Genomic DNA, 20,492 nt, shown 5'->3' with positions numbered 1-20,492 from the left:
AGGTAAGGTTAGCCCCTGTGCACCTAAGACCTTTGGACTTCTAGAGTTCTAAATAGTATGGAAACGCAAGACCTCCTGCCAGGAAACAAACAAACAAAAAACCCAAAAAACCCACACCAAACCAAACCCCCCAACCAACTTCCCCGCCCCCCCAAAAACCCCCACACCACAAAACGCAAAAAAGCAATGCTGAGATAGAAATCATAGCTGTGGTGTAATAACTCACTCTAGAAATTATCTGAGAAAGCTCTTAATGAATACAGCAAAAATTCACAGATAAACCCAGGTGATAACATGATTCAGTGAAATTTAGTATCAGTGACAAGTCATATCTAGGAGACTCAGCAGGCAGATTCCGTAATCCAGCTAAAACTCTCTCATACATCATATCTAAGTATTTAGGACTTACTTACCACGTTCTTTGGAGAATATTTTTCCCCCATGGGATAAAAAAAATATTTTCAAATGTATACATTTAAGTACAATTCCTAAAGCATTTCTTTTTAGCCCTTTCTCTCCCTTTAAAGCAGGAAATGCCATTTTCTTCTGTTTTGTAAGTTCTATTTGTACAAGTGTTCTGTCCAAAACTAGGAGTAGACATTTCTAGCAATGTGTTAAGAATGAATGGGAACAAATTGGACATTTGCATACCACCTAATAAAATAAGAAGCCCTTTCACTGCTGATTTCCAAATTTTAAGTACTATAAAGCACTGCAAATTATCCCCTTCTATATATGAGGCCTGGATGGATGAGCAAAGAGCTCCTGACTGAACTCAGATATACAAATGAAGCGTAGAAGACATGGAAGCAGGGGCAGGTGACCCAAGAAAAGTGCAGAGCTACTGTTCCTTTGTGCAGGGATGAGGTTAGGAAAAACAAGGCTGACTCCAAGTTGAAGCTTGCAAGGGATGCGAAGGGCAACAGGAGAGGATTCCAAAAGTATGTAAACAGCAAGAGCGAGAGCAGGGAAAACATGGCCCCACTGCTGAATAGGGCAGTGGACCCTGTGACAAATCACACAGAAGAGGCCAAGGTACTCAATGCCTTCTTTGCTTCAGCCTTTACCGATAGGACTGACCTTCAGGAATCCCAGGCCCCTGAAACCAGAGGGAAGGTCTGGAGCAAGAAGGATCAGCCTCAGTGGAGGAGGACCAGGTTAAGGAGCACTTAAACTAGATGTATGTAAGTCCATGGGGCCTGCAGTTAGGACCCACAAACATTAAGGGATCTCACTGATGTCACTGTTAAGTCACTCTCAATTATCTTTGAAGAGTCCTGATAACTTGGAGAGGTTCCCAAAGACTGGAAGAGCACAAGTATCAATCCCATCTTCAAGAAGGGCGAGAAGGAAGATTTGGGGAGCTATAGGCTGGTCAACTTCACCTCATTCCCTGGGAAGGTGGTGGAGAATATCCTCCTGTAAAGCATTTCCAACCACATAAATGAGAACAAGGTAATTGGGATCAGTCAGCATGGATTTACAAAAGGGAAATCATGCTTAACCAAACTCATAGTCCTTTAAAATGAGGATACTAGTGGATGAAAGGATAGCAGTGGATGTTGTTTACCTCAGTTTTAGTAAAGTCTTTGACAGTGTCTCCCATAACATCATCATCGACAAGCTGACAAAGCACAGGTTAGATAAGTAGACAGTAATGTGGATTGAAAACTGTCTGAACAGCCAGGAGACTGTTGATCTTCATCAATGACCCTGGATAATGGGACAGAGCACATCCTCGAGAAGTTTACAGACGGTACTAAACCGGGGGGAGTGGCTGATACATTCAGAAGGACCTTGACAGGCTCGAGAATTCGGCAGAGAGGAACTTCATGCCAGCAGGAGAAGGGAGGTGATTCTGCCCCTCAACTCTGCTCTGGTGAGACCCCACCTGGAGTACTGCGTCCAGCTCCGGAGCCCTCAACTCAGGAAGGACATGAACCTGTTAGAGCAGGTCCAGAGGAGGGCCACAAAAATGTTCAGAGGAATGGAACACCTGTCCTATGAAGAAAGGCTGACAGAGTTGGGGTTGTTCAGCCTGCAGAAGAGAAGGCTGCACGGAGACCTTATTGCGGCCCACCAGTACTTAAAGGGAGACTATAGGAATGATGGGGTCAATCTCCTTAGCAAGGCCTTTGTCACAGGACAAGAGGTAATGGTTTTAAACTAAAGGACAGCAGATTTAGACTGGATATAAGTAAACAAGTTTTTTACAACAAGGGTGGTGAAACACTGGAACAGGTTGCCCAGAGAGGCTGTGGAAGCCCCAACTCTAGAAACATTCAAAGTCAGGCTGGATGGGGCTCTGAGCAACCTGATCTAGTTAAACATGTCCCTGCCCACTACAGTGGGGTTGGATTAGATGACCTCTAAAGGTCCCTTCCAACCTAAACCATTCTATGATTCATGAAGTTTGACAAGAGGAAATCCAAGTCTTGCACCCTGGGAGGAGTAATCCCAGGTATCAGTACGCACTGGGGGACAACCAGCTGGAAAGCAGCTTTGCCGAGAAGGACCTTGATGTCCTAGTATACAATAAGCTGATCATGAGCCAACAATGCACCCTCACAGAAAAGAATGCCAACAGCCTCCTGAGCTACATCAGGCAAAGCACTGCCGGCAGGTTGAGAGAGGTGATTTTTCCCTTCTATTCAGCACTGCTGAGGCCACACACTGTCCTGTGTCCGGTGCTGGGCTCCTCAGTACAAGAAAGCTATGGAACTACTGGAGAGAGTCCAGTGAGGAATCACCAAGATCATGAAGAGACTGTAGCATCTTTCACATATGAAGAGGCTGAGACAGTTGAGACTGTTCAGCCTGGAGAAGAGAAGGCTTGTGGGGAGAATCTTGTCAACATATACAAATACCTGATAGGAGGGAATGAAGAAAACTGAGATACTCTTCTCAGTAACATCCAGCAACAGGAGAAGAGGCAATGGGTACAAATTAAAAACACACAAAATTCTATCTGAAACACAAAGAACTATACTCTGAGGGTGAGCAAACACTGGAAGATGTTGCCCTGAGAGGCTCCATCCTTGGAGATATTCAAAATCTGACAGGACACAGTCCTAGACAACCTACTCTAAGAGGCCATCCATGAGCAGCAGTGTATTCAGACTAGATGATCTCAACAGATTCCTTCCAAACTACACAGCTGGAATAAAGCTGCGTTAGGGGAAGTTCAGATTGGACATTAGGAAAAGATACTTCACTAAGGCAGTGGTCGGTCACTGGAACACGCTCCCCAGGGAAGTGGTCAGAGCACCAAGTCTGTCAGAGTTCAAGAACTGTCTGGACAATGCTCTTAGTCATATAATTTAGTTTTAGGTAGTCCTGTGAGAAAGAGAGTTGGACTCAATGATCTTTATGGGTCCCTTCCAACTTGAGATACTCTGTGATTCTATGATAGTTCTGTGATAAGGCAGGAGATTTTATTTAATTTTAACATTAGAAGTGATATTACTGTTTTTTGTAAAGAATTTCTGCCTGACCAACCTGATCTCTTTCTATGACCAGGTGACCCACCTAGTGGAAGAGGGAAAGACTGTGGATGTTGTCTACCTGGATTTTAGCAAAGCCTTTGACACTGTTTCCTGCAGCATCCTCCTAGAGAAGCTGGCAGCTCATGGCTTGGATGGGTGCACTCTTCACTGGGTAAAGAACTGGCTGGATGGTTGAGCCCAGAGGGTTGTGGTGAACAGAGCTAAATCCAGTTGGCAGCTGGTCACGAGTGGGTTCCCCAGGGCTCAGTGTTGGGGCCAGTTCTGTTTAATATCTTTATCAATGATCTGGATGAGAGGATTGAATGCACCCTCAGTAAGCTTGCAGACAACAAGTTGGGTGGGAGTGTTGATCTGCTCGAGGGTAGGAACTCTCTGCAGAAGGATCTGGACAGGCTGAATCGATGGGCCGAGGTCAACTGTATGGAGGTTAACAAGGCAAAGTGCCGGGTCCTGTGCTTGGGTCACAACAACCCTATGCAATGCTACAGGCTTGGGGAAGAGTGGTTGGAAAGCTGCCCGACAGAGAAGGACCTGGGGGTGTTGGTTGACAGCCACCTGAACATGAGCCGGCAGTGTGCCCAGGTGGCCAAGAAGGCCAAGAGCACCCTGGCTTGCATCAGGAATACTGTGGCCAGCAGGAGTAGGGAAGTGATGGTGCCCCTGTACTTGGCACTGGTGAGGCTGCACCTTGGATACTGGGTTCAGTTTTGGGCCCCTCACTACAAGAAAGACATTGAGTTGCTGGAGCATGTCCAAAGAAGGGCAACGAAACTGGTGAAGGGTCTGGAGCGCAGGTCCGCTGAGGAGTGGCTGAGGGAACTGGGGTTGTTCAGTTTGGAGAAGGGGAGGCTGGGGAGAGACCTTATTTCTCTCTACAACGACCTGAAAGAAGGTTGTAGTGAGGTGGGTGTTGGTCTCTTCTCCCAAGTTACTAGTGATAGGACAAGAGGAAATGGCCTCAAGCTGTGTCAGGGGAGGTTTTGATTGGATATTAGGAAAACTTTTTCACTGAAGGAGTGGTCAGGCATTGGAACAGGCTGCCCAGAGAGGTGGTGGAGCCGCCATCCCTGGAGGCGTTCAAAAATTGTGTAGACATGGCACTTGGGGACATGGTTTTAGAGACATGGTGGTGTTGGCTTGATGGTTGAACTTGATGATCCTAGAGGTCTTTTCCAACATTAATGATTCTAAGATTCTATGATTTAAAGCTTAGTTATGCATGTTATGAGAATCAAGCCAGAGTCTATTAACACAGTAGGTGTAACCATCAATTCAGAAAGCTGATTATTAATGCTACAGAGTTTGCCGAGAGCAAAATAGGAAGAGTTAAAAACCCAGTTCAGTCTTTTCATAACTCTGCCTCCCAAGAACTTAGAGAGTCCCAAGGAAACCTGTCCAAACAGGCCCAATTATTCATGAAGCTTCCAATTTTATTATAAAGTGTGAAATTTGGAAGATCACCTATTTTAGGTGCTGGAAGGTTTTTATTAAAAAAGCCTTACCGATTTTAGAAAACCTAGGCTTCTATTTTATAAAAGCAAAAGCATGTCTCTCTTTTTCTCCAATAGGCAGCCTTCCAAATACAATACACGTCATAAAGGTGATTTCTCAGTGCTATCGGGGTGGAAAAATACAGAAGAAAACCACTTTTTTTGGTTCTTCTCTATATTCCTCAGAGCTCCCATTTTAGACAAACCCACTTAGCCAGCAGTTGCTACTACATTATTCAATCCATCAACAGCCTTTCAGTTTCCTGTCTACTTTTTTCTCCCTATCTAATCAAAATGTCTCCACTATCTCTTTCTTTACTCATGAAACTCCTCTCATATCTTCCTAATTTTCCAGAAGGTATTGCAAACATTTAACCATTACAGCTTCCCAGATTTGCTTGGAAAATGTTAATAATGTAACAAGCTGAAACAATCTTTTTTTGGTTCTAAAACCACGGAAAATTATGTATTTAAAAGTCTGTGTATTTCCACTATCTTAGGCTTCAAAATATTATAGTCTAATCTCAATAAGACCCTCTTCATGGACCCCAGAATTAGTAAGTTCCATTAAAGAGTCTTCAACCCCTGCCTTGCAGAACGCTCTTAGGAGTATCAAATCTGGGTTGTTTTTTTTTGCCATTACTAAAGCAGATGTTTCCATTCTGCAAGACAGACACTGGAAGGAAATTGTTTCCCTTGAATGACTTGGTCACTCCCCACCGGGCACCAAAAGGAGGAAATAGGCATTCTACCTTCTGTATGCACATTCACAGTAGGCCATTATGGTCAGAAAGCTTCATCCCACTCTTGACCCAGACAAAAAGGGAATATGAGATAAAAGTAAGAGTCCAGATAGCAATTCAGAGAACATGCAATTTCAACAGGTATTTGGAAGACCCTGTCTTCTTAATGATGGCTCACAAGGTACCACAAAACTGTTGCTGGAAGGGGGAAGGCAGCCAACAGACAAAACAATATAGATTTTTTTTCTGCTAGCTTTCTATTAGTTTCTGAAGCTGTATAAACCTCAAAATCACTGAAAGCTTCTCCTCCATTACTTTAGATTTCTGAAAAAGTTTTTAAGTTCCCTACACTTCCTTTTACCTCTCTTAATTCAACCACCTTGGTAGTGTTATGAAACTTACCAATTTTTGCTTTAATTAGGACTGTACACAAATACCATTCAGACTGAAACATGCTATCACTTTGCTGTTTCTTACCACTCTCAAGTTATTCAAAAGTTGTTAGAGGTAAGACTGGAACTCAAGATGATAAATAGTGGCGTAAGATCTCCTGTTTTCTTATGTTGTAACACAAATTTCAGTTTGACTGTTAATGTGTCTGAAGTTCCCCCAAATAACATTTGTGGTCACAAAATGGTCACAAAAGAGGATGTGGCTAAAGATTCAGATGCTTTAAAATCAAAAGGATGGTGAAATTTTAATGAAGAGAGACCATGTATACCCAAAGCTCATGAAAAAATAAAAAGTATTAATATACACTTGTAGATATTTAATATGCAGGTTTAAAATTAAAAAGACAGGTCATCACTTTCATACTTGCAGATGTTGACCATTTCCTTCTAGTAAAATTTTTGAAAATTGTGTGAAAACGTACTACTACATAGTAAAAGCGTGTAACAACCTGTAAATTATCCCAGTGCTCAGGCCAGAACGTAATTCCACAGTATGCTTTACACAGAAGTGTTTTGCTTTATCAATTTATGCCTCCTTTTTGTTTGTTTCATTTTATTTTCCTCCGCCCTGTAGTTAACAACGCTGCTCACTATACAAACTTAGAAATTTACATTTAGAAATCTAGGTATAAAAACAAGTAAACAAAAAAACAGTCTTTGTTAAAATTGTTTTCATACCAGTTGATATTTGCACTTACCTGAGTGTCTTTCCACCTGGTAATAAAGCTGTTCTCTATATCCATTTGTTTGATCTGGTCTTCATTTATCTGTTTAGAATGGATCATTTTGATCAATTAGTAAGTATACGGGAATTAGTGTAAAAATTACAAAATGAACTAGTAAACACCAATTTAATATAATAAACTAAGATAAATACAAATATAAATATAAAAGAATGCTTACATTTAACAATAGTAAATAATAAATAATAATGTAACGATAATAAATACTGTTACATTTAACAATACTCATGGTTCTTACAGAAGCAGCTATGCAAAATATTCTATCAGTCAGAAACAGCTCTTCATTGATGGGATTCGTTATTACAAACTTTACCAAATACATATTAGAAGAGCGAGGTCAGTGAAAAACTGCCAAACAATGTTATAGTGGCACAGTAAACTCTAAATCAAAATATAGTAGTATTTTTTCTATCCAGTTGGATTTAATGTTCTTTCTAGGCCTAAGGAACCAAGCACTTTCTCTAAGGTCTTTATTGCAACCACTGCCCAAAGACTAAGAACGCAGAATTCTTCCATGCTTCGGTTCTGATCAGGCCCATAAAATTTGGATAGAAGTATTATTTTTAATAGTAATAATATTAACATTTTCTTAAAATTGGTACGCTGCTGTCAGCAAGAAGCATGTGCATCGTTTTGGAAAACAGTAGCTCACAGCAATCCTATAAATACAGTCTTTCCTATACAGACTAAGCTAACTGGGAAATAGAATTTAAAGCAGACAAATAACATTCACTGAATTAGAGTTCAAAAGCCCTGCATATCCTCAGACAGTATAACTAATAGCAAGATCATCATTAAGAAGATTTATATATTTTAGCATGTCAAACAGCTGAGCAATTAGGACACTTTTATATAAAGATACCTACATTAAAAAGTTGCACATAATTTTTAATTAGATCTTCAATCACATTGACTTCTTCACTAGTTTGGCCTTTAGTTTGAAATAAGCATGAGGAAAACACCATGGCTAGATTGTGAGGGTTCATATGATTGATTTCAGAACACTTCTGCACCCTGTTGAAGGAAAAATAAGCATATTTAGGAGGTTTCATTGTTCCTTTAATTGTCTGGGGCTCCTCTACAGAATATGGAGTGCATTTCAGAAAGAATAATGGCACTAAATGCAATGGAAAAAAAAATCTAATACTATTTATTTTTTATATTTATGTCTTTATATTCTTTATCTCACATCTCACTACAGAAATTAAAACTTATAACTTATATAGCTGCATCTCAAGTGGTATCAAAATTATTTAAAATAGAATAAAAATAGAATAGTTCAGTTGGAAAGGACCTACAATGATCATCCAGCCCAACTGCCTGACCACCCCCGGGCTAACTGGAAGTTAAAGCATATTAATAAAGGACGTTGTCCAAATGCCTCAAACAGTGACAGGCTTGGTGCATCAACCACCTCTCTGGGAAGCCTGTTCCAGTGTTTGACCACCCTCTCAGTAAAGAAATGCTTCCTAATGTCCAGTCTGAACCTCCCCCGATGCAGCTTTGAACCATTACCATGTGCCCTATCACTGGATACCAGGGAGAAGAGCTCAGCACCTCCCTCTCCACTTCCCCTCCTCAGGAAGCTGTACAGAGCAATGAGGTCGTCCCTCAGCCTCCTTTTCTCCAAACCAGACCAGCCCAATGTCCTCAGCTGCTCCTCACAGGACATGCCTTCCAGCCCTTCCACCAGCTTTGTTGCCTTCCTCTGGATGCATTCAAGGACCTTCACATCCTTCTGAAGTTTTAGGGCCCAGAACTACGTACAGCACTCAAGGTGAAGCTGCACCAGTGCTAAATAAAGCTCCGCTGTATTATGTTACGTAAGTATATCCTACAAACATATGATCTAAGATCAAATAAAATGTGGAAAGTAGTGAGATCCTTCTTAGTTTCTATACTTATGGCAAAATTTTCATATCAATTCTGTTGTTTACATAATGTGTCCTCTTTTGGAAGCAAACACTTTAAAGTATCACAGTATTTTGGCTGTTAAACACATGAATTTAAACTACTTTCAGAACAGATGTAACAGCATATTAATATATCTGAACTGGATATACTTAGAAACATTGTTGAATACAATACTTGCTATAATCTGTAGCCCAATAATGGCACCAATCAATTTAATAATCTTATAAACAGTTTTCAAAGGACATCTGCTACAAACCTGGATATGTAATGTAACTTCTGAACACAATAGGTTCTACACATTCTCTACCCACTACAATATACCAGGAATATGATTTGACTTGGTCAAGATAGAATATAATATAATATAGATCATTATTATTTAGCCGTGACACTGTAGAATCATCCAAGTCACACACTTCTTATACATTTGCGGCTGCTTATTTGATCTAGGAGTAAGATGTGACCTTTTTTTCTTAATCAAGTTTATATTTTGGATATTCTCTACCACTACCTCAGTTGCAAAATGAAGCACTGATGAAAAACGGGAAGGGTAGCCAATTCTCAAATTTATTATGTGCAATACAGATTTTGGAGAAGGACATTTTCCTGAAAAAATCTTTTTATTTCAAGAATAAATTATTGCAACAATACTCTGGAAGACTAGCAGACCAGGGTGAAATGAGTTTGTATAAAGAAAATACATCAAAAATTACCCTACTTGGACACACATTGGCAGCCCTCTCTCACTGTAAGGCTGTTCCATCCCACTGATATTTATAGATACCTATTGCTAAAAATACAATCAAAGAAAAAACACTTTATAAATTAAAGGGAATCAATATAATTAAATCGTCTCAACTAGGTAAGCTTTTGATGCTTACTACTTAATGAAACAAGCCACATTTCATTTATGGTAGAGTTCTACTGAGAACACATTACAAGAATTTCTCTGCAACAGTACATCATTTGCATTGACCTGTAAAGATGTTCAATTAAAGCAGCCAAAGTTGCCCTATTGACCGGTGGAAGAGTCCGAATAAAAGCTCCATACTTCCTCACTCGTTCCTTTTCATTCTGTGTATCTGCCGGAAAATAATAATCATTGACCATTAATAACAATGGACACTGAAACCAACAGCAGTTCTCAACTACACTGGCATCATCTAGTCATTTAAAATTACAGTTTGCCCAATCAACCTCTTCTTCATGAAGGCAATACTGACAATCTACTATTAACAAAGTCTATTACTGTACACTAGTTCAGGGAAAAAATATCAGCAATAAAGCAGGCCAGTTCTATGTTCAAGCACCATTTGCTACAGATTAAGACTAAATCCCAGCATAGCAATTGCTCTTCTTCTCAAAGGATATTTAATCTGTAGTTTGTGCTTCTACATGTGTGAATGCACCTGTGTATACACAAGTGCAAATGTACTTCTAAGAGTTCCCAGAGATGAGAAAGGAAGAGACCTTTTAACCTCTTTTATTTTTATTGGAAAAGTGTCTCAAGGTTCAAAGTAGTTTAAAGATCCAAACATGTAAGACTGAGAAGAGCAGAGCAAAGGGGAAGAGGTAGTGAGCAAGTTGTGCAGAGTTACATAGCTGAACAGGGGCACAGCCAATGATAGCAGTTCCAGTCTTGGGAATTACATTATCTGAGACACAGCCATAGGTCTCTACCTTCAAGTTAAGTCTGCCTCCCTGCTGCATAGATACTACAGAGCATATTCCTGCTTGGGGCATGGGCAAAGTGAATGTAAGTTTTACATATTTATTTAATTATTTATTTTTTTTCCCCTCAGTCCCTTGCTTCTATCAAGTCTCTGAAAAGAAAAAGCACAGAACTCTAACCTTTTCCAGCTGATTGCTAGCACTCTCCACTAACTACTGCACTATGTTTTGATTTTTTGGTAATTGGAAGGAAGAGCAAACAAACATACAACAAAAAAAAAACCAGTTTAAAGGTCTACTCTATCTTCCTAGGCATGAAAAGTATTTTCAATGTTACTTAACTATAACAGGACAAGATTCTGTGCTGCAAAGCTGAAGCAGCATTTTAGCCCCATGTACGAATCACGAAATTAAATCACTGTAACACCATTATGCACTTTCACAAAAGAGCCAACTTAAATCTAAACTGCTACAGATTCAACTTTTTCTGATTTCTGATAAGATGAGAGCAATCCTCTGGTAAGTGAATAAATTCTTAATAAGCTTTCCTCGTTTGTTCAAACTGAGGTTAAAGGTCAAAAACATGTAATATTCATACTTGAATTTTCCAAGCTTCTAGAGGTTCCTATTGAAGCAACCCCCATGTTTGAACTTAAGCAAAATCAGAGAGGAATATGCTTTTAGTATCTTTTTTAAAGACAAAACTTGCCATATAGTAAACAGGCCTATATAGTTTCAAGGCACTAATCCAGAAATTTATGCTCTATCTTAGCTTTTCCTATGCATCTCTTACTGCTACGCATCATCTGCAATTTTATAGCAGAGTTTGGGAAGGAAAGTGTTTCTTGCAGTCTGTAAATAATGCCATATAGAAACAAACAGAAATATAGCTGCTTTGTAAGAACACTATAAAAATCATCACAATTCATGTAATGAGTAACTAATTCATGTATTAGTAATCTCAGTTCTGTTTTCAACCATACAGAGACACGTATCCTCATGTTATAAATACATCACAAGTTGCAGCTTGGGTTGAAGTTTCTTAAATTTTCTCTCCAATTAAATTAATATTTCTAAGGAAACAAAGTAACAGTTGCTAACAAGTCTACATTGTTAATATACAAAACTTTGTGTGAATGTTCATAAAAGGTATTTGAAGAGTTTGAGCATCAAGACTGTCATTGAACTATCACACAGATGACAGCATTAAGATTTTGCCATTTTTGAACTAAACTTGTACATATGGTCAAAAGACAGTACACATTTTTTCCCTACTCAAACGTTTGTCTATTTCTTGAATTCTACCATCAATGCTTCCATGAAATATTAGTCATCACTTATTACCTTGCTGATCCAACTATGATGCAATGCAATATTGGTCTACTGTTCACAGATATATTGTCAAGGAAACATCGCCATTTGTCACTGTTATTCTGGTTCACTTGAAGGCCATAAAATAACCTCTGATTAATATAAGTCTATTGCAGCCAAGCTCTAAACATTTTTTTCCTCACTATAGTTGTCTTGCGGATTACCAAATAACATAGGTCAACTCAGGGCAAGTAACTAACCACCCCCTCAAATTTGATACTGAAAATGTACGCGCAACCTTTCCTGTATTGAGTGTTATTGATTACATTACCTAACGCAGAGATCCAGAATGGATAAAGTTCTTTAGTGAGAAGAGCATCATCTATCTGAGAAAGAAAACTTTTCAATACATCAGTCACATCTTCAAGCTGATGTTTTCCTGCTCTTAGTTTAACACTCCTTGCATCTTTTTTGAAGCTTTCCAGCAGTTCAGCCACATTGGAAGAATCGCCATTGTTAAGGTAGATGTGCTTGCTACCTAAACCTAAATTACAGAAATACAGGACAGAAAAATAAATAAATGTAAGGTCAAGTATTCTTTTAAAAATTCCAAGCATTATTATATGAAAAGCTTATCTGGCTGTCAAACACATGGTATTTCCTACTAAAATCTCTCTGACCTTTTGCACATACTCACTTTGTTAGTAAAAACACTGCCAAGTCTGCTTATACCCAACCAGACCTCTTTGCAAAAATACACATCATAATATTAAGCAAGCCTGGGATCACAATCTCAGGAACACTTTACAGGCAATTCAAATCCCCAAATTGTTTCAAGATTTCCTAAAACAATAGTTTCAGAAGCCACAGTAAAGGAAGGAAGTTCTGATGACTGGTACTGCATTACACATAAAACACAGCTGCTTTCATGGGGAAAACTCCCGCTATTTTACTACCCTACTGAACAACTCAACCTAGGCCAGAGTAAAGTAGTATTGTATTCATCCAACCTGAAACATTTCACTCTTAAAAGCCTCAAGATTAGTAGAAAGTATTCTTTTTTTCTAGTTTTTTTTACATTCACGAAGACATCAGGCAGCCACTATCCTTGTATTTTACAACTAAAACACCAAATCCCAAAGCCAACTTAAATGAAATTTACAGTCTAAAACACAAGACTACCTTCAATTACTGCATATGAGAGTAGCCAAAACTATTTTTTTTTTAAACCTGTGGAAGTTTGATGTAGATCTGCACAGTCCCATTGTTTCTCTTTGTAGAGGTGCTTCCCACATTCCCCACATCTCTTGAGAGATAATCATATTTTATACAAAACTCTGCTTTTCTTATGTACCTGTCAAATTAAGTACTCTGTGAAAACCTATGAAATCCTGTCTTACGTTCTTGCAATTCACCTTTCCTGTAACGCCCACAAGCGCTACAAGCATTTGATGCTGCCTTTGTGTTGTTACTGTCAGGAACAGCTGTGGGACCCGATAGTGTCTGTCATCTGTAGACCACAACTAAAGACAGAACCTTTACCATGATGACATAAACACATGTATGCATACAAATAATTCCTTCAGCTTTCAAATTAGTATTTTATGCACATGCAAGTGAATGTTCTGAGGAGCGGACATAATTACCCTGCTTTAACAACATTTCAGTGCATGAAACAGTGTAGGCTATACTTAGAATTATAGTTAATGATTAAAAATCATTTAGTAAAACCATTTTTTATTTCTTTGTTTTAGGCAATAGTTGTAACCCAGACACAACTATTTACCATAATGCAGTGTTGCCATATTTGAAAGTTATTTAGTTAAACTTTTATCACTGAAAGATAAATTAGGCTTTCTCATACAGACAGAGGTTACAGACACACATATCCTGAAGACAGGTTTGTACTGGGTTGATAGGTATTTAACAGTTCACAAGGAAACAGATGAATTTGCAGTAGTAAAAAGGATACAGACATCATCTGCATGTGATCTAAACCTATGGAAAGTTACGCTGGCAAAATGTACTTCAACAGTTGATAACTAACTATATCCCCTTAGGCTATTATGCCGGAAAAACATCAGCCTTAAGACTGAACTCAGCTCCACAGTGAATATCAGTTTCCCAGAAGACGTGCTGACCAGTCCAGGCCATAGGCTTTCCTTATTCACATAGCTTACTTTCAGGGCTGAGGCATTCTGCACTGAGGCACTGGACCCCAAGGCGGAGTTACATTAGGCAAACAAGTCAATTTTTAAAACAGGAAGGTGTCTATAAGGGGCCTCTACCAAGCTGTATTTCCCCACACTTTCCATTCTCAGATGTGTGGCAGTGTACTTCACCATTGCATCACAGAGCGGCAAGGCTAACTAGGGGTATGGTTTTACTTTAGGTAATATATAAACTCATTTAGTAAGATCTGATGGTTTAGGGGTTTAGGTATTGTACAAATGACTTTATTCACTCTAAAGTACACTGTACTTACCATACTGTGTAACAAATGCTATACAGCTGTTCACTATAATAGGAACATCATTTTTGCTGAGCTGCTGATCTTGTAATGCATTACCATCTGTACCTGCTGCTTTTTCAATTGCAGTATACCAGACCATGAAATCCAGCTTCGTATGGCCATGGATGTATAGTGTTCTGAAAAATACAAAAATACATGCATTCAAAATATCAAAATGATCACCCTCAGGAAATCAAAGAGTTAAGGAACATGTATGAAAAAACTAAGAGTAGAGTAAGTTAATGCAACTCTTTAAATACCTGTTATCTCAAAGCATGGCCCTGTTCTGATTTTATTATTTAAACATGCTACAATAATCTCCCTCTTCACCCTCGACAGGCTAGCTTCTAAGAAACAATTCCAAAATTCAAAAGTTTAAGGCTGTATGTCCACCCATGAATGTATGTCATACACAACTGTTTTAAGCATTAAAATAGCAAGCAAACTTTTCTACATACATACTCTTTGTCTCCCAAAAAATAAATGTAAGGGATTCATTTTCTTTAATGACAATTTATTTGCTTATTAGAGAAAATTAAAATGTCCTACTGAACTTCTATGAAAATACTTTAATCAAAATATAAATAAACATTCATTCTTATTATTTTATTTAGAAAAAAAACCCAAAGCATTTTATGTAATGATGGAATATTGAGTTTCAAATTTTTTTATTAGCATCTTTCAATTTAGCTTTTATACATATTTCCATTCTAGCATTCCTATATCGATAAGAAGTGAGGATGCAGTCAATGTACACACACAGGCCCAGGATCTGAAGTATTCTCAGGATCCACCATACAGCCTTAGCCATTCAGCAGCAGAGTAGGAGACACTAAAATATTTCATGTTACTGAAGCCCCTTTTTAGAAGTCCCTAATTCGTGACTTCGAAGTCATGCCTGGCTAGCAGAACACTCTCTTCCATTAAGAATAGTAATTTGCATAAAGCTCTTAAATTTTTACAGCAAAATGAGTGTGTCTAATTCAATACTTCCAAACATTTTCTGAAGACCTGTCAGAATGGATATCCTACATGGGTGCCAACGGCTTTCAAACAACTCATCACCCAGTATTGCTACAGCCATTTGTAAGAGGAAATTAAGAAGTCTGAACCGAGTGGAAAAGAGTCTGATAGTGCATGTTACACTATTCACAGATCAGCAGGGGTTAGGACTATGATATATATTTATGTTACTTCCCAACACAAGAGATGCACACATGCATGCATATTACAGTCTTTTTATTTTCCCTGCAGAACAGCAGGATTCACATTACAGTATTATGCAAAAGGACAGATGGAAGTCTCAACAGGTTATTTTTTGTTATCTAAAGAATCATGATATGTACAGGAAGCAGCATGCTGTAAAGTGAAAATATCATTACTTCTAAAGAAGAAAAGGGCAAATCTGCTGTATATCAATGAATCGGTAACAGAGGAGGAGAGAGGAAATACAGTAGTGTATTGGACTTCAAAGGCAATTAAAAACCTTAACTGGATTTTTTCACAGAGATATGAAAGTCTAAATCATGTGCCTGTAAATCAAATGCCGTGATATAGGAATTACCTAAACTATGGGAAAAAGACCACCTTGTATTCTGTGGATCTTCCCACCTTCCCCCAGTGCGTCCCATTAGAAAGAACAAGTATCAGAACTACCAAAAGACGATGCTTTCATGTTTTCTAAAATTTGAAAAGTAGAGTTAAATTCAAATTACAGAGGAAGAGGTTACTTAATAATTAACAAAGAAAATGGGGTATCTCTAAGTAGCAGTCCTATAGCAACCAACACAGTCATGAAAGAGAAGTTGCTGGTAAAAAATATAAACGTGAAAAATCTTGCCACTATTGTGGAACTCTGATTGTTGATGCAAGGCAACTAACTATTTTCCAAAAAATGACTGACACTGCCCAGTCAAAAATCACCTAAGGAAGTCAGATAAGTCCAAGAAGCAATTTCAGCATCCACTACAACACCATAAAAGAGAAGGGAGAAAAGGAAATGAAAACAGTACGAGACACAGCTCAGAATTCAGTCAATTTACTGCAGAACTGGCTTAGAAAGCTCATCTCAACCCGCAGTATTTTTGGCAAAGAGGGGGCACACCTAAGATACACTTAAATCATAAAAACATACAACAACGTACGAATAAGAAGTTTAAGCATTCCTTCTAGTTTTAGCACTTGCACTTAACAACATATTTCTCCTACTTGGAAACCGTTTGTTGATCTCCATAAACTCGAAGTTGTTTTGAAACGGAAAAGGGAAATCAGTCACCAGGAGAAAAGCAGAACTTTTGTCAAAGCACATGAAGTTCTGTAGAAGACTTCTGAAGTCATAGAGACAGCTTTGCAGATCTAGCTTCTGCTTTTCATGTCAATGCCATCATCTCTTCCACGCAGTTTTCAGAGACGGTAATAACAACAAATACAGGCATTTCTCACTGAACTAACTGCTAATATCAAAATATAAAGTTATATTAAATGCAAGACTTAACACTAAGCATATAAACACAGGCTGCAGAGTACTGATGACCCATGTACCACAAAACCAAGCAACTTAATGTCAAGAATACTTCTAAGCTTACAGAAGTAATCATGTTGGAAAGAATTTTTACTGCAATGTTTACAAAGATCTACCTATCATGCAGACTAACAACTACTTTGCAGACTCTGAACTGAAATGCATTCCTACAACATAAATTCAGTGCCTTCTACAGTATGTTTATATATGTGCTACCTCTTGCAGTTCAAAAAATTGATAAAGAGCACACACTTCATAACAAATAGCAATAGTGACTACATGGTGAATAATGGCAGAGTTTCTGCTTTGTTAAGTGTGAAGGGCATCCAGTCCATACCCAAGAAATTAATAATCTAAGTACTCAAACAACATAGATTTCTGCCTCAGTGAATTAACACAACTGAATCAACCCAAATGATTGCAACAGTCCAAGATCACCTAGCCTCAACATCAAGAAACCTACTGTTAGCTTTTCAACTTTACCGTGGACTACCATCCCATCCTTCTGCACCATTAGTCAGACAAACACTACACGTGAGCACACTTCATCCACAGCAATGCAAAGGCTTATCTTTAATCCATCTTGCAAAGTCCACTAGCTTTAGCTATGTCTGTATGCTTTGTAGCACAACTCTGCATTGGAAAAGCAGTGATACTAAGTGATTCTGGGTAGGGGTTGTGGGGAGGAAGGGTGAGAAACAGCCATCAGCACAATTCACTGTCCTCAGGCAATTTTCAAGTGATTCTTATAACCCACATGCCTGAAAACAGAAGTACTAAGAAGGTATGCATTGCTGTGAAATTATACAGAAATAATCAAATTGCAACTAAAACATGGAAATTCCACTAATAATTAAGAGATATATAACAAAGGTCAGCAATATTTCTTCAAAGGATATTAAAGGTCTTACATTCAGCGCATCATACTGGAAGCACAAGTCCTTTCACTCACCTGAGACTAGTGTTTAGATAATTTCTGGACTCTAGAATTTTGTGCTCATAACTGCATTTTACTAGAAATCCCACTGTTATCAAAGGGTTAAGAAGAAAGCATTGTAATTAATAAACCATCAGCAAAATAAATTGCGCATATAGGGAAGGTTTACTACCTATAATAAGAAAGAGCTAACTACAAGAGAAGTGGAGCGGGTAAAAAAACCCCACCATCTGGATTACATCTTGGCCTGAAATCATTCACTGACACCTCAGAAAGAGATTAAATGATTAATGGAAAAATAAAGGAGAAACATTTGAAACTGATTTGCACAACTTCCTTGAAGTATACATTAGAGATTTGGCATTAAATTTTATACATAGAAGATATTTAATAATTACTGTATTCAGTTGTTTTCAGACACCTTTCCTCTCTTCAGTGTACAGATCCCTCTGTTGAACTACACAGGAGTAGCTTCTTCACCTATTTTCTATGGAACTTCTGTTTGGATGGCAACAGGAGATTGAGTATCACCATTCACTTCATAAATTTTACAAATAGGAGAAATCAAGGAGGAAAAAACCCCAAACTAGATATGGAGCAAAGCAGAGGACATCTGTGTGTCACAGGAAACTGGAAAATGGTTTGCTACTTCTAGCAAGAAGTCAAGAAGCATTTTAACTATGAAAGCAGAACATAAGAGGAGATGAGTGACCATATGATTATGGCACAAGAAAACAGTGAAGTCAGGATTTCCAGCTGGGTTGCAGATAGTTCTAGCAGGTTGGACAATATGTTCCAGAGATCAGGGTGCAATAAAATTTCAATAGGTGCTACAAAACAGAGTGTGTTCCTCTCTAACTTACTTTAGCAAAGATACCTAAAGACAAAAATTAAACACCTTTGACATCTGAAAAAAAAAAAAACAAAACACCAAACCCCAACCCCAAAACAAACTAGAATTAGAAAAGGTCTAGGATTATTGTGAAAATTTAGGAAGTACGCTGAGCCTCAAAACCAGCAATTTTCAAAAGAAGAACAGTCTTGGCACTTCGGAAATGTTTTAACCTGATTCAGCCTCTCATGATATGCTCTTACTTTGTAATGTACAAGAGTTTGTACAGTATGATTACCACCTCCTACTTCTGATCTAGTAGTCTTCTTTCACTGAATAGGTCAGAGAATAAAAGAACAGCAAGGTGCTAAGTAGAAAACAGGGTAGAGGAAGGGGGGGGGAAGGAGAGGGACAGGAGTGGAGTGCATTAATCCCTGAGACACTTCAGAAAAATCTCACATGCCTTTTGGTAGTATTCTCTCTGAATTCATGTATTTTATACAAGCTGGAAAGTAGTATGCACCTTGCAGTCCAAAATCAATTGTAAACTCCTCCTCTAAGTAGTTATGGATCAGATGAACACTCAATTTGTGTACCCCATGAATTTAAACATACATATAAACTTAGTATTTTTTAAAGTCCAGAATTCATAATTTATTACATTATAATTATTCCAGCAGTAAGACTTAAAGTTTTTATAATTCTGAAACGGTTTACTTGTGTATGCAATCACTCTAAAGCGAGAAGTCCATTTGTAACAACGTAAGCTATTCTTTCGCCTACTGTAGCCAATGGAAAAAGTATCAAAGAAAAAGGTGTGATATGTGTAATATATGAGCTTCCCTAATTAATCAACCCAATGACTGAGACATGAAAAAAAGTAATAAATATTTGGAAGTAATGGGAAGTTAGTTTGAAGTCAATAACAAAACCAACGGAAGAACAGTATAAGCTTCAGTAAGAAAATACTTGACGTGTTTTCATTGTTTCTTTTAATAAAATTTAGCAAGATGCTGTAAAAGGGTTGGGTTTGTTTCATTTTGTTTTGGGGGTTTGTTCGGGGGGGGGTTGGTTTTTTTTTTGCTTGCTCAGGGGGGTGGCTTTTTTTTGTGTGTGTTTTGTTTTTGTTTTAAAAAAACCCATTTTCTTAATTCCGGAAAAACCTTACTCATATTGTTTCATTTTTTGACATAGCTTCTTTGGACTTTATAATTTATCCTGTGTTTAAGTAACTATCAAATTAACATGAAAGTTGTCAATATATCAGTATACAGAGTGTCTTCCAAATGATCAAACTGTGCCACACTTTGCATTAGACAAGCACTGCTATAATAACAGACGACTCAGCCCCACAGAGCTGCTCGCTCGCTCCCCCACCGGTGGGACAGGGGAGCCAGAGGCTCCGGGTAGGACCGTTCTCCCCAGCCGTGGTATAGAGCACATGCTTTCCATCTTGTCCTGCCTGGACTGGCCCAAGAGCTACTGCATGCACTATCTCCTGTTTAATCTGTACAAAGGCTTGTCGTTGCTCAGGGCCCCATTTGAAATCATTCTTCTTCCATGTCACTTGATAGAGAGGGCTTACAATCAGACAATAATCTGGAATATGCATTCTCCAAAAACCCACAACCCCTAAAAATGCTTGTGTTTCCTTTTGCTAGTTGGTGGAGACATGGCTGCTATTTTGTTGATCACATCCATTGGGATCTGACAACGTCCATCTTGCCATTTGATTCCTAAGACTGGATCTCCTGTGCGGGTCCCTTGACCTTACTTTGTTTTATGGCAAAACCAGCTTTCAGAAGGATTTGGACTATTTTCTTTCCTTTCTCAAAAACTTCTTCTGCTGTGTTGCCCCAC

General features: G+C 38.5%; 1 protein-coding gene across 2 annotated transcripts in view; it reads right to left on the bottom strand.

Annotated features, from left to right (window-relative positions):
* ARAP2 (ArfGAP with RhoGAP domain, ankyrin repeat and PH domain 2) overlaps positions 1–20,492 on the bottom strand; it is a 137,089-nt gene that overhangs the window by 37,308 nt on the left and 79,289 nt on the right. For both annotated transcript variants that reach the window (XM_075091712.1, XM_075091711.1), the window contains 5 exons: positions 14,316–14,479; positions 12,162–12,374; positions 9,825–9,930; positions 7,801–7,948; positions 6,890–6,958 (listed from right to left, as the gene is read on the bottom strand). In XM_075091712.1, the coding sequence (XP_074947813.1) occupies positions 6,890–6,958; positions 7,801–7,948; positions 9,825–9,930; positions 12,162–12,374; positions 14,316–14,479 (700 nt within the window). The remainder of the gene's footprint in view (positions 1–6,889; positions 6,959–7,800; positions 7,949–9,824; positions 9,931–12,161; positions 12,375–14,315; positions 14,480–20,492) is intronic.

Source organism: Phalacrocorax aristotelis, chromosome 4, assembly GCF_949628215.1.
Source record: "Phalacrocorax aristotelis chromosome 4, bGulAri2.1, whole genome shotgun sequence".
NCBI lineage: Eukaryota > Metazoa > Chordata > Aves > Suliformes > Phalacrocoracidae > Phalacrocorax > Phalacrocorax aristotelis.
The sequence above is the reverse complement of the archived record's forward strand: the minus strand, read 5'-3'. Positions and strand labels throughout refer to the sequence as shown.